Here is a 12,480-nt window from a genome sequence, read left to right on the forward strand (position 1 = left end):
AGGCTTCCCACATGAATAATAAAAATAATAATATATACAGGAATGGCTCTGAATTGAAGGAGGAAATAATATTCCGCTGGTCCTCTATTTTTAGATGAATCTTGAGTATTTCTGGATTTCAGCTTTTCTTTTAAAATTTTCTCATGAAAATCAGCCTTGTCATCTACTAAACCAAGTGAACAAATTGCCTCATTTCCTGTCTTCTCTGATACAAGAAATATGACATTAAGAAAAGTAATATGTAGAAACAGCTTACATTTTCCATGTTCAAATTTTAGATCTTTACTTAAACTCTTTGTGACAGTGGAAAGTTAAACTACCCACATATCAGGATCCTCTAAAATAAAATGCAGTGAATAATGACTACTCTGTAAGATGTTTCAAGATTAGAGATAATGTATGTAAAATATCCAAGTAAATTAATTGTACCGCAATAAATGGGAGTCAATCTTATGAAACCTTGATTTTATATTTTATTCAGTGGTAACCTCTGATGCATTTACACACAAATTTATTTGAAACTTATACAATTAAAAATTATAGCCTGCTCACCCCATAAAGCAAACACTACCTAAATTTGGAGCCAGGTACATAGAGACTTCTTTTTATTTGTCCTCAAGTTACCTATTTCAATCCATGTGTCATGGATAGGTACTTTAGTGGTGAATCAGTAACAAATTCAGGCCATCTCATTCATTCCACTGTGATTTTAAGGGTCTTCAGAATAAGTTAAAAATTGTCTAACCAAAGAAGCAGAGAAATGTTACTGAGAGGAAACATACTCTGATTAGCTATACAGGCTGTCTCTTCATCACTCTCTCCAAAAATGTTACCTCAAGATCTCTGTTCAATCCTTAGAATATTTTATGAATTTATTGTGTTCAATTTGGTTTCCCTTGAATAAATGCTTTTAACCTTCTTCTGTTCAGCAGGAGTAAAGGAAAAATTAAATGTATGTTATATCCATTGGAAATGTTTTTCATCTTATTCTCTCTCAGCTGCCACAGAGGTAAACAAAAGGAGAAACAGCTAATTTGAGACAGGCACTAAAAAGTAATCTTTATTTTGTTCAATATTAACATTCCATTGATAGAAAAATATATCTAAGATTGGTGTTTTAAAACTAAACTTCACTCTACATTCTGTTTGGTGGGTAAAGTCAATGTTGAACCAATCTTTTCTGTACTCATCCACCTATCTTCTCATCCACTGTCCAATGATTTATTGAACACCTACTATGTCCAAAGGCAGGAAGAAATACTAAGAGATGATAAACACTTATTTTACCCAGCCATACTCTATGCTTCAAACAAGTGGTTGAAAATTACCTGTTTCTAAGTATTCATAGAATAGTCCAAGACTTCCAAAAGGTTCAAGGTCATGATCCTGCTCCCATCGACTGTATAACTTTTCAGAGTTGGTGCGAGCTTTTCGGCGTCTCCACCAATTCAGAGCAAAGCTGTTGGAAGTGAGAGAAGTAAATACACGAAATAGATTTTTAAAAGGGTTATAGAATCAGGGTCTTAGGTGACCCTTGTTAGCAGTTCTCAACCTGTGGGTCACGACCCCTTTCACAGGGATCGCCTAAGACCATTGGAAAACACAGATATTTACATTACAATTATAACAGTAGCAAAACTACAGTTATGAAGTAGCTACAAAAATAATTTTGTGGTTGGGGGTCACCACAACATGAGGAACTGTATTAAAGGTTCGCGTCATTAGGAAGGTTGAGAACCACTGCTATAAGGGCAATGTATATGCATATAAATTCCCAGGTTAATCTCTCCCCACTCTCCCCACCCCCACCTTCCCTCTGAGATTTATCGGTCTGTTCTTTATGTTCTCATGATATTAAGAATACTCAAGAAAGTGAGGAACTGGTTAAAATAGAAATAGAAATGGCAGCAAAAACACAGAGGTTTATCTAACCCATGAAAATATATGCAATATTCCTAAGCAAAATATGACCTAACTAAATTCATATAAATTCATATAAAAATAAAATCTTATCTAATAATAGACAAACATGTACATTAACCATATCTCCACTATGTCACCAGCCAATCAGGAGTGATATGCAAATGAACCCAACAAATATGGCAGCTAATTTGCATACATAGGTCCAAAGAGACAGGAGTAGAATGCTTGCGTCATCCCCATGGCAACAACACAGGCATTTTACCCCATCCCTGGTCTCTCAGGGCCTCTGGGCAGCTCGGGAAGGCGGGGCTGGAGTAGAAAGAAGTGGCTCTGGGGCCTGAGCGGAAAGGGGCTCGGCCAGAGTGGGAAGGTGGTGCCAGCAGCCAGGGAAAGGAAAGCCCATTCTAGCATGAATCTTCAGGCATCGGGCTTCTAGTCTATATATATATATATAAAAGGCTAATATGCTGTGTCCTTCCCACTGCCTAACTAACTGGTCACAATGACACGCACTGACCACAAGGGGGCAGATGCTCAATGCAGGAGCTGCCAACATTTTCAGAGAAACAGCAGTGCGGACCTGGCTCACAAATCAACACTCAGCTTCCCCCAAGTGGGACACAGGCCCCACCACCATCCTAGTGCAACAGCCCACCAAATCACAGCTGATGCTGCCGAGACCCCACGGCCAGCCTGGAAACAGTTGCTGTGGGCGCCGGGTAATGATGTCACGTAGCATTGCCTGGCTTCCTCTCCCTAGGGACTAGCCTCCTTACAGTTTATTCAGTGAACACAACTTGCTTTATATCCAGGTGGGAACATTTACACTTTAACCAAATGCCTGTGAAGCGTTTTCCTGTGCCTCATCTCATTTGATCCTCACAAAAGTCCTGAAGTAAGTAGATAGGAGACTCAGTGGAATCCTATTTTCTTTTCATTATCCGGAAAACAGAGATTTAGAATGCTGAGAAACTTGACTGAAAAGAAGAAATGGTGGACCTTGAAAATAACTTCAGGTTTTCTCACTGTGCAGAATATAGTCAAATACTGCTACAGTTAAATATTTCACCCTTTGTTTCTCCCTGCATGATCTACAATAATATTCTGCTTTGGGTTGATATTTACTGCTGTGTTGTGATAATTACTTGAAAGAGAAGTTGGGGTGCTTTCTTGGGCTGGAAAAAATTTAGCTAAGTCAGAAAGCAGGTCTAATTAAGCAAATTTATTCTATATCTATAAAAGGCTAAGTTGGCTCACGCATGCATGATACATATACAACTCTTGCTGGCAACAATCGCAAATGTGTGTTTCAATTTGTCATTGTCTATCATGAATTTGGTTGACACTTCTATAATTATAGAGAAAGGGCGAATAGTGATATTAAAGTATTTCTTCTAATTAATTTTCTTCCAATATGCAAGAATTTGTGCAACCGGGCCCCTAGTATAATGATAATGTTAGATTACTTTAAGAAACAAGATTTTTTTTTTAAATTTTATTAATCAATGTAATAAATCACACCAACAAATTTAAGAATAGCAAATCATATCAACTGCTGCAGATAAATACATTTGATATATTTTAAACACCTATTTATAACAAAAAGGTAGAAAAGAAGGAAATTACCTCTATCTGATCACAAGCATCTACCAAAATTTTGGGCAAACATCATTCTTAACAGGGCAAAGTTAGAAACATTCCCTTTAACAAAATAAAGAATGTGTGCAATCACATTTAAGACTCTACTAGAGCCCTAGCCTGTTTGGCTCAGTGGATAGAGTGCAAGCCTGTGGACCAAAAGGTCCCAGGTTTGATTCCTGTCAAGGATGTGTACTTCAGTTGCAGGCTTCTTCCCATCACAGGAAAAAAAAAAAAAAAAAAAAAAAAAAAAAAAAAAAAAAAGGAGACATCTGTAATACTTTCAATAATAAAGATAAATAAATAGAGCACTTTTAGCCCACTTTATACTACAGGTGCTAAACAAACCTGGCAGTGTCATTTCCTAGCTAGGAACCTTGTAAGATTACAGGCTTATGATTCTTTCTCTTTTTATCTATGGGAATTTTCCTCTTATATTTGGTATAAACTGTCATTTTGGTTTTCACTTTTTAAAAAGTATTTGTTATTGCTATGCTTTTGGAACAGAAAGCAAACCTTTCATGTATCAGTATTTCATTCATAACAAATTTTTGTCTAAATGTATCCATGAAAAATAGATACTATTACAGAGTTCAATTTGTGAATACATAACATGCAGAATAATCTACAGAGGACATAACACACAAATCTTCCTAAAAGGGTCATAACTACCTTTCCCTCAACTTCAACTCAGGCAACAGCCATGCATATTTAAAGGCCTGTAATACCTTAATGCATTCAACTGTTGATTAAATGTGAAGTTTCTTTTTCATCGACTTAAACATTTGCTGACAAAGGCACCATGATAATAGAATTTCATCTTCTTCCAGAGGAAATCTCACATAATTACTTAAATGAAGCAAAAACTTGTAAGTCATACATACGGATAAATGGCTTCTTGAATGTTTCCAAAGATCTGTTTCCCAGTCATTATTATGGTCATCTGGGTTGTCAGTTCTATTAGACAGCCTCCAGGGTCACACTAGTTAGAAAGGGAGAGTGAAAAGCGAAGTGAACGACGAAAGACAAAATTTTTGCAATGAAATAAATCCAGAGGATCAGAATCTGAAGGTTTGGGTTGACATAGATACTAATGAGATATAAAGGGATATTTAGCTCAATAGTCCAAGCACGATCATAGACCAGTGCTGGGGTGCCTGCATTAGATTCAGCTATGTTAAGAAAACATGTGTGGATTTCATTCTCAGAAAATTCTGCATCTTTATGTCTGGGTTAGGGCAGAAGTTGCTATTTTTCTCCATGTGATTTGGATGCGCAGCCATATTTGCAGACCACTGATCTGACCTAACTCACACCCATGGTGGAGTCCTCTCTGCTATACTTGGAGTTCTCATTCTTCCTTTGCAGGGAGTCTTTGGGAACATAGAACTCACTTATTCCATTTTGCAGTTCATTTTTTGATACCAACAATAAGCACAACATAACTTCTAGCCCTAAAGGAACATGGATGTCTATTAGATGACAGAATTCTAAAACTAATATTCTCTTCAGAAAGAGTCAGTATCCTATACTTCTCTTCCAATTTAAATTAAATTTGAGTTTGTGCTGGGCACAAAAAAATGTATTTGGCTAACACTGAGTTATTAATACCACAAACCTCACTTCTCAAGAGAATTCTTACCTCTTCACTTCTCCACACACCAAACAAATATGTGTACTTTCCAGGATAGCCCACAAACTTCCCTTTAAAGAAAGCTAAGTAGAAGCATGATGAGTAAAAATTTACAAACTGAAACAGGAACATTTTCAAGGTCAGGCTGCTTTCATACTCCTGGTAAGTTCGAGGGATTTCTGGTAAGGAAAAAAACAAAACATCAATGTTTAATAATGCACTTTCACTGGGATGAGTAGATATATAGTCAGATTTTTCTGAGAGTCTGCTGAAATTTCCCACTTTGGTCATAATACACCACTCTGGTCACAATACACCAATATTTAGTTAACTATGCACTGAGTGGCCAGATAATTATGATCTCTGAATGCATAATGATCTGGCCACTCAGTATCTATATTAAAGGCCTGGTACATGAATTTGTGCATGGATGGGGTCCAGCCAGCCTGGCTAGGAGGAGGGGACATGGATGATTGGCTGGCCTGCTTGCTGGTGTAACTCCTGGTCGAGGGACAATTTGCATATTAGCCTTTTATTACATAGTGTCTTAGAATCTAGATTATTTTCTGTTTAATATACTGGAAGTTTTCCTAAAGCCACGAGGAAAGGTGAAGGCATCACAGGTGAAAGAGTCTCAGATGAAGTGGTCACAGGTGAAGTGGGAGACTGAGCTAGAAGAATAGTATAGAGCATAATTGCTCCTGATCTTGCCCCAGCAAGTTGGAAATAGGTGGGAGACTCAGCTCAAGGCGTCAGCTTCTTCTCTGAGTGCTCTTTGTCCAGGAGCACTTCCTCTAAATCTGTCCACTGAGGGGCCCAATGTGACCCAATAGACCACTTCTTCCACCCAGCACTGGAGTGAGCACTGGGAAGTCACATTAAATATGACTCTGCAATTTGGAGTTCTTCCCTCAATTTTATTTGTATTTTTCTGCTAGCAACAACAAAAATATCATAGCGGATAACACCCAAAAGTGAAATACTTAAAAATAGCAGCTTTTTTTTTTTTCTATGAGAAAAAGCACTTGTGTTCAATGATGAAAAGAGAGGCACTAAATTTCAGATTTATTAAGGAGAAGCGGATTGTTCTCATGATATTTTTAAAACCAGATACCTTCTAAAAATCATACACATGAAATAAAAACTCTCTTTGCCTCGAGAAAAGTGAGGATTTTACTTAGGATTCAACTAGCCCCATGAAAGGGCAATTAAGATAAGAATACTCAAAGAGATCTAAAAAGTCTTAATTCTTTTTAGTTCATCCCCTTGCTCCCATTATGATGGTCTGGATATAGCAGTTAGGGCATTGTGAAGTACCAGGCTTTGGGTCTACCTATGGAACCAAACTGCCTTAAAATTAGCAATTGGGGGATGATCCATAATGGATGTTCAGTGTTGTTAGGGACCCTTTTTTTCAGAGCCATAGTAAAGAGTCAGTCAGCTTACCCATCTTTGTAATCCAGGCAGATAACTTTTCATAAAAGAAATTCAAGATCAAGATGACAATAAAGTTCAAGCATGACCCAGAGAGTGCTGTAGCTATTTGAGGAGTGAGAAAACTTTTGACATGCTTTAAGGATGCTTCACTTTCCATGAATCTGGAAAATGTAGCAAAGACTGACAGGCGGTACACAATCACAGCCACCAAACAGGCAATGACAAGAGACATCTGCAGAAGGAAAACAGAATTGGTCACTCTGGTCCTTGTAGTTCTGTGCTGCATATACTATATCTGTACCACTGTTCTTTTCATTTCATTCTGTTATGCTTAGCTTCTCTGACATGGAAAGAAAACCAAGTCTCTCTCAACACCAATGGCAGGAAATGAACACTGGTAAGGTAAAAAGGTTAGAGGTAAGGCATATGGTAGGGAGGTAAGTCTAAACTAGAAAAGTATTCATGGTTCATATGCTAGCAAAAGTTAGAAAAACTAGCCAGAAGGCCAAATTCTGCCTGTGGTCTTACCAATTCTGGCATGGCCCTGGAGTTAAGAATGTGTTTTGCCTGACTGGTGTAGCTCAGTGGTTGAGTATAGACCCATGAACCAGGAGGTCATTGTTTGATTACCAATCAGGGCATGCCTAGGTTTCAGGCTCAATCCCCAGTAGGGGGCGTGCAAAAGGTAATCAATGGATGATTCTCTCTAATCATTGATGTTTCTATCTCCTTCTCCCTCTCCCTTCCTCTCTCTGAATCAATAAAAACTTTTTTTTTTTTTTAAAGGATGTGCTTTGCATTTTTTTTTGCAAAGAAAAATGGTTGTAAAGAAAAATAAAGATAATTATGTGCCAGTGACTGGCCCACAAATCCTAAAATACATCTGGCCTTTTTAAGTAAAAATGCCAACTTCTGCTCTAGATTGTAGTTAAACATGTAGCATGAAGATGATTTACTTTCCCAAGAAAAGTACATTTAAGGATTGTATTTCATTTCCCCTCAGAATGTTGCCATTAGTAACCTGCTAAACCAGACAGTTTAGATATTTGCATCTGTTTGATATACATTTTTCATACTTCTGATATTGAAAAAACAACAACAACAAAAAAAACACCCACAAAGATCTGGGGGTGGTTTTATATCAATGATTGGAGAATTTTACTCTGAAAGTTGAGGAACTGAACCAAATTGAATAAAAATAAAAGACAGAATAATCTTTCTGGAACACCACTCCAGAATATTTCTGTAGTAGTGTTCCAAATTGATTGTCACTTCCTTTATTCTATGGTCTTTCTTTAATTATTTTTATATTATCTAAGAAAATGTAAATTTAAAATAGAAAAGTCAATATCGATAAGAAATGTTAAAGGTAAGAAATTATGGGCTGGTGAAGTTAAGCTATAGTCTATAATTGCTAGTTTTTTATATTTCAACATGCTAAACTCTCAGAGAATAACATACTTCTAAAATTAATGTCTAACTGTAAAAAAGAACATATTTGGAAAAGGGAGGACAGGAAATAGATTATGGTGATCGAGGATTCCATTAGCTAAAAGGCATGGAGAACATCTGATTCCCTCAAAATGGATATGATGATTAAATTCTTCAAGTAGATGAAATAACATTTTTCTTTTGTTTTCTTCTCTTTGTGCAAATATTTTAAATGGAGATAAAGATAAACTAATGACAAAAAACCACAGACACACACACACACACACACACACACACACACACAAAGCTGAAACTGTAGTTTGACTCAGTGGATAGAGCATCAGCCTGTGGACTGAAGGGTCCTGGGTTTGATTCTGGTCCATGGCTGCAGGCACATCCCTAGTAGGGGGTGTGCAAGAGGCAGCTGATCGATGTTGCTCTCTCATGGATGTTTCTAACTATCTATCCCTCTTCCTTCCTCTCTGTAAAATAATCAATAAAATATATTAAAACACACACACACACACACACACACACACACAAAAAAAAACAACAACAACAAAAAAAAAACCAAGAAAAACAAAAACAAAAAAAAAACTAGCCAAATAATCTGCAACCAAATTGGGAACAAAGGAGGGACAGGATCTAAGATAAAGCATCTCTCTCTCATCCCAACTATTTTTTCAAGTTTCAATTATGGTGCATCCATGTAAATTACAGTTTATTTTATATAAGAGCTCTATTCAAGATAATGACTGGGGAGGGAAAAGGAAGGAGGGGACTTGGAGCTATTTCAGATTAAACTGTTGAGATAATCCTAATGTGACTTGCCTGAAGCTAATTCCATCATCTCATAAATGCAAAAGGTGGATGGAACTTGGGGACTCAGCAAGGGCTGAATCACAAATATTGTTGCCTGTTGGAAGTGGCTGAGGGCATTTCCCCAAACCTGAAATGGATGCATAAATGATTGCCTGCTGCCAGATGCTGAGGGCATTTCAATCTACATGTTATTGCCTCCTACTGGCCAAACACCAGAGCAGTCTTAGGCAGTTCCTCCAACCTCACAATGGATTCTGTATATTAAACTTTACCCTTTGATATGTATATCTACCTTGCCTTAGGACAATTTATGTTAATAAAAAGCAAGGGGTCCAGAGAGGCAGGAGAACTTATTTCCTTAGCCAAGCTCCTCTGGCCTCCCAAATGCCTTCCAAAATTATATTTCATCTCTGGACTCTTGATTAATTTACACATAGCACCTTCTCTAGATTCCTGAACCCCTTCTAGATGCCGAGAAATACACACTGGCAGTGGTTGCATGTCACACTGATAAGAGGTTTTTTTTTGTTTTGTTTTGTTTTTAATGCTTACCCACAATGTCACTGTGGCTCCTGATAAGAAATACCATGGAACACGATTCTTCAGAGGCATGTGAGGCTCCAGCTCCTATAATTTTGAAGAAATCACAGCAAAATTCAGAATCTTCCCACAATTTTGGGATTCCAAGTAGTCAAAAATCACAAAGCTCAGTTAAATAAGAAACCTCCCAAAAAGGTCCATTCCAACTCACTGGAGGCTACATTTTAGTACTGGTCCCTTCCCTTTAGACAGAATACTTCAGGGCTCTTAGTTGAGACATTTTACATGTGATGGTACACACTATTTCCTGGATGTTGAATTAGAGTGGTATTCAAGTAGATAGGAAATAAAGTCAAAATCTGAGGGCAGTTTCTTAAATAGACACTTTAATGATGACTTAATTCCATTAGAGGCCTGGCACACAACATTCGAACACTGGTTGTGGGGCTGTGGGGTAGTCCCTCAGCCTGGCCTGCACCCTCTTGCAGTCTGGGACTCCTCAGTGGGATGTCTGCTTGCTGGCTTAGGCCTGATCCCCTGGTGGTGGTGGGGGACATCCCTCTGGAACTGTGCTAAGGAACAGTGCTCCAGCTATGGGAGCATACTGACCTCCAGGGGTCAACTCCTGCATTGAGCATCTTCCCCCTGGTGGTTGCATCATAGTGACTGGTCATTCTGCCCTTTGGTCAATTTGCATATTATATATAGGTTTTATTATATAGGATTCTAACTCAAATGAATTAAGTTGAATTGCATTGCTCTGTAATTGCTCTGCATGATATTAAATAGGATGCCTTCTTTATATTTATAGGATTTCACAACATTCAAGGGCCCAGAATTTTCCATTTTTATGCTTGTTAAGTCATTAATGAAAGATATTAATTATATCAGCTAACATTCTTAGCTACATAAAGTTATATTTTACCCCAAATAATACTGCCATATAGTAAAAAAAGCAGAAACCTAAATCATATAATTTTATCTAAAATAGAAGATTTTGTACTTTTTGGTATGTTTTTCAGGGCAGACTGAGTAGAAACAGAAATCAACAGTAGAGTAGGTGGTCTGAGAGCTCTACTGAACCTCAGGATGTGTGCATGTATGTGGATGTCAAACATATGAATGAGTGTTCCATGTGCCACTTCTGGTTGTACTTAACCACTAATAAAGCACAGCAAATAAAAAAATTCTGATTACAGCTAAGTGGATAATTACAGCTAAGTAAAATAAACCATTTCATGGAAACCCATTACAACTATGTGGATAATTCACAGTAAACCAATACATACTGTTTTATTCAATTGATTTGAAAGGTAATCATTCAGTACCTGTGGCTTTCATGTCAAAATTTTTTGGCAAAGCCTATAAGCCTGCCTTTATTTTCTTATTATCCCATGGAATATGAATAGATATATGATGGCTGAACAGATTACTCTGACACAGTTTCACTGTGAAAGAGAGGGCTAAGGGATGGCCTGGCCAAAGGTACCAGGCAGCCTCCATTGCCTGCCTTGTTAGCCTTTTATTATAATGGCAGTTTGAGATAAAGTTTACCTTTAAGATACAATCAGTAGGGTGAGTACTCTTGAGAGGACACATATGTTTACATTGTCCTCTGGGCAAGGGCTTCCAGGGATTAAGCATAAGGATTCCAGTAAACACCTAGCAGGGGGTGGGGAGTGGCATCTGCTCCTGCACAGACGTGTTTGGAAAGATCAAGGAATAATTAGGGGCACCGCCTTTGGCACTCCCAATAAACAGGGCAGGTGGCCTTCTACACACTTCCCTTTTCTCAGAGAATGTCCTCCTTACAAACTTTCCAATCAAGTTTCATGTGCTCCCCTACAGATATACATAATATCCTTACTAAATATCACTTACTAAAGGCCTGGTGCATGAAGTTTGTGCATGGGGGGGTGGGGGGGTTGTCCCTCAGCCCAGCCTGCACACTCTCCAATCTGAGACCCTGGTGGCATTGGGCCTAAACAAGCAGTCAGACATCCCTCTCACAGTCCAGGACTGCTGGCTCCCAACTGCTCGCCTGCCTGCCTTCCTGATTTCCCCTCACTGTTTCTGCCTACCAGCCTGATCACTCCCTAACCACTCCCCTGCCAGCCTGATTGATGCTAACTGCTTCCTTGCCAGCCCAATTGCCCCCAACTGCTCTCACCTGCAGGCCTGGGTCCCTCCCAACTGCCCTTCCCTGCAGGCCTGGTCACTCCCAACTTCCCTCCTCTGCCAGCCTGGTCACCACAGACTGCCCTTCCCTGCAGGCTTGATCACTCCCCCACCCCAACTGCTCTCCCCTGCAGGATTGGTCCCTCCCCTACTGGCCTGATTGCCCCCAACTGCTCTCCATTGCAGGCCTGGTCCCTCCAAACTAACCTTCCCTGCTGACCATCTTGTGGTGGCCATCTTGTGACCACATGGAGACAGGATCTTTAACCACATGAGGGCAGCCATCTTGTGTTGGAGTGATGGTCAATCTGCATATTACACTTTTATTAGATAGGATAGAGGCCTGGTGCATGGGTGGGGGCTAGCTGGTTTGCCCTGAAGGGTGTCCTGGATCAGGGTGGGGGTTCCCTTGGGGTGTGGGGCAGCCTGGGCAAGGGGCCTGTGGTGGTTTGCAGCTGGCCACGCCCTCTGATGACCCAAGCAGAGGCCCTGGCATCTGGAATTTATTTATCTTCTACAATGGAAACTCTGTAGTGGAGCCAAGCCTTCTGCTCACTCCGGTGGTGGCAGCCATTTCTGTTGGAATTTATGTATCTTCTATAATTTTTATAGCCTTAAGTGGAGGCCTGGGCCAGCCAGGGTGTGTGAAAAGCTTGGCTTCTTCCACCGCTGGGGCAATCCAAACCTCCCTCCTTCTCTCTCCAGCTCCATGGATGCCTCCATTTGTTTGGACTTATGTATCTTCTATCATTGAAATTTTGTAGCCTTGAGTGGAGTCCTAGGTTAGCAAGGGCAGGCAGAAAGCTTGGCTTCTTCCATTGCCAGGGAAACCCAAGTCTTCCTCCTGCTCTCTGTGGCCATAGCCATCTTGGTTGGGT

At 39.4% G+C, this 12,480-nt stretch overlaps 1 protein-coding gene across 1 annotated transcript in view; it reads right to left on the minus strand.

The window, feature by feature from the left end:
* Positions 1-12,480, minus strand: part of ANO5 (anoctamin 5) — a 59,326-nt gene that overhangs the window by 11,962 nt on the left and 34,884 nt on the right. The window contains exons 14-18 of the mRNA XM_045577892.1: positions 9,437-9,511; positions 6,641-6,863; positions 5,204-5,373; positions 4,446-4,543; positions 1,329-1,459 (exon numbers count right to left, since the gene is read on the minus strand). Of these exons, the coding sequence (XP_045433848.1) occupies positions 1,329-1,459; positions 4,446-4,543; positions 5,204-5,373; positions 6,641-6,863; positions 9,437-9,511 (697 nt within the window). The remainder of the gene's footprint in view (positions 1-1,328; positions 1,460-4,445; positions 4,544-5,203; positions 5,374-6,640; positions 6,864-9,436; positions 9,512-12,480) is intronic.

The sequence above is a fragment of the Pipistrellus kuhlii genome, unplaced genomic scaffold, assembly GCF_014108245.1.
Source record: "Pipistrellus kuhlii isolate mPipKuh1 unplaced genomic scaffold, mPipKuh1.p scaffold_m20_p_9, whole genome shotgun sequence".
In the NCBI taxonomy this organism is placed as follows: Eukaryota; Metazoa; Chordata; class Mammalia; order Chiroptera; family Vespertilionidae; genus Pipistrellus; species Pipistrellus kuhlii.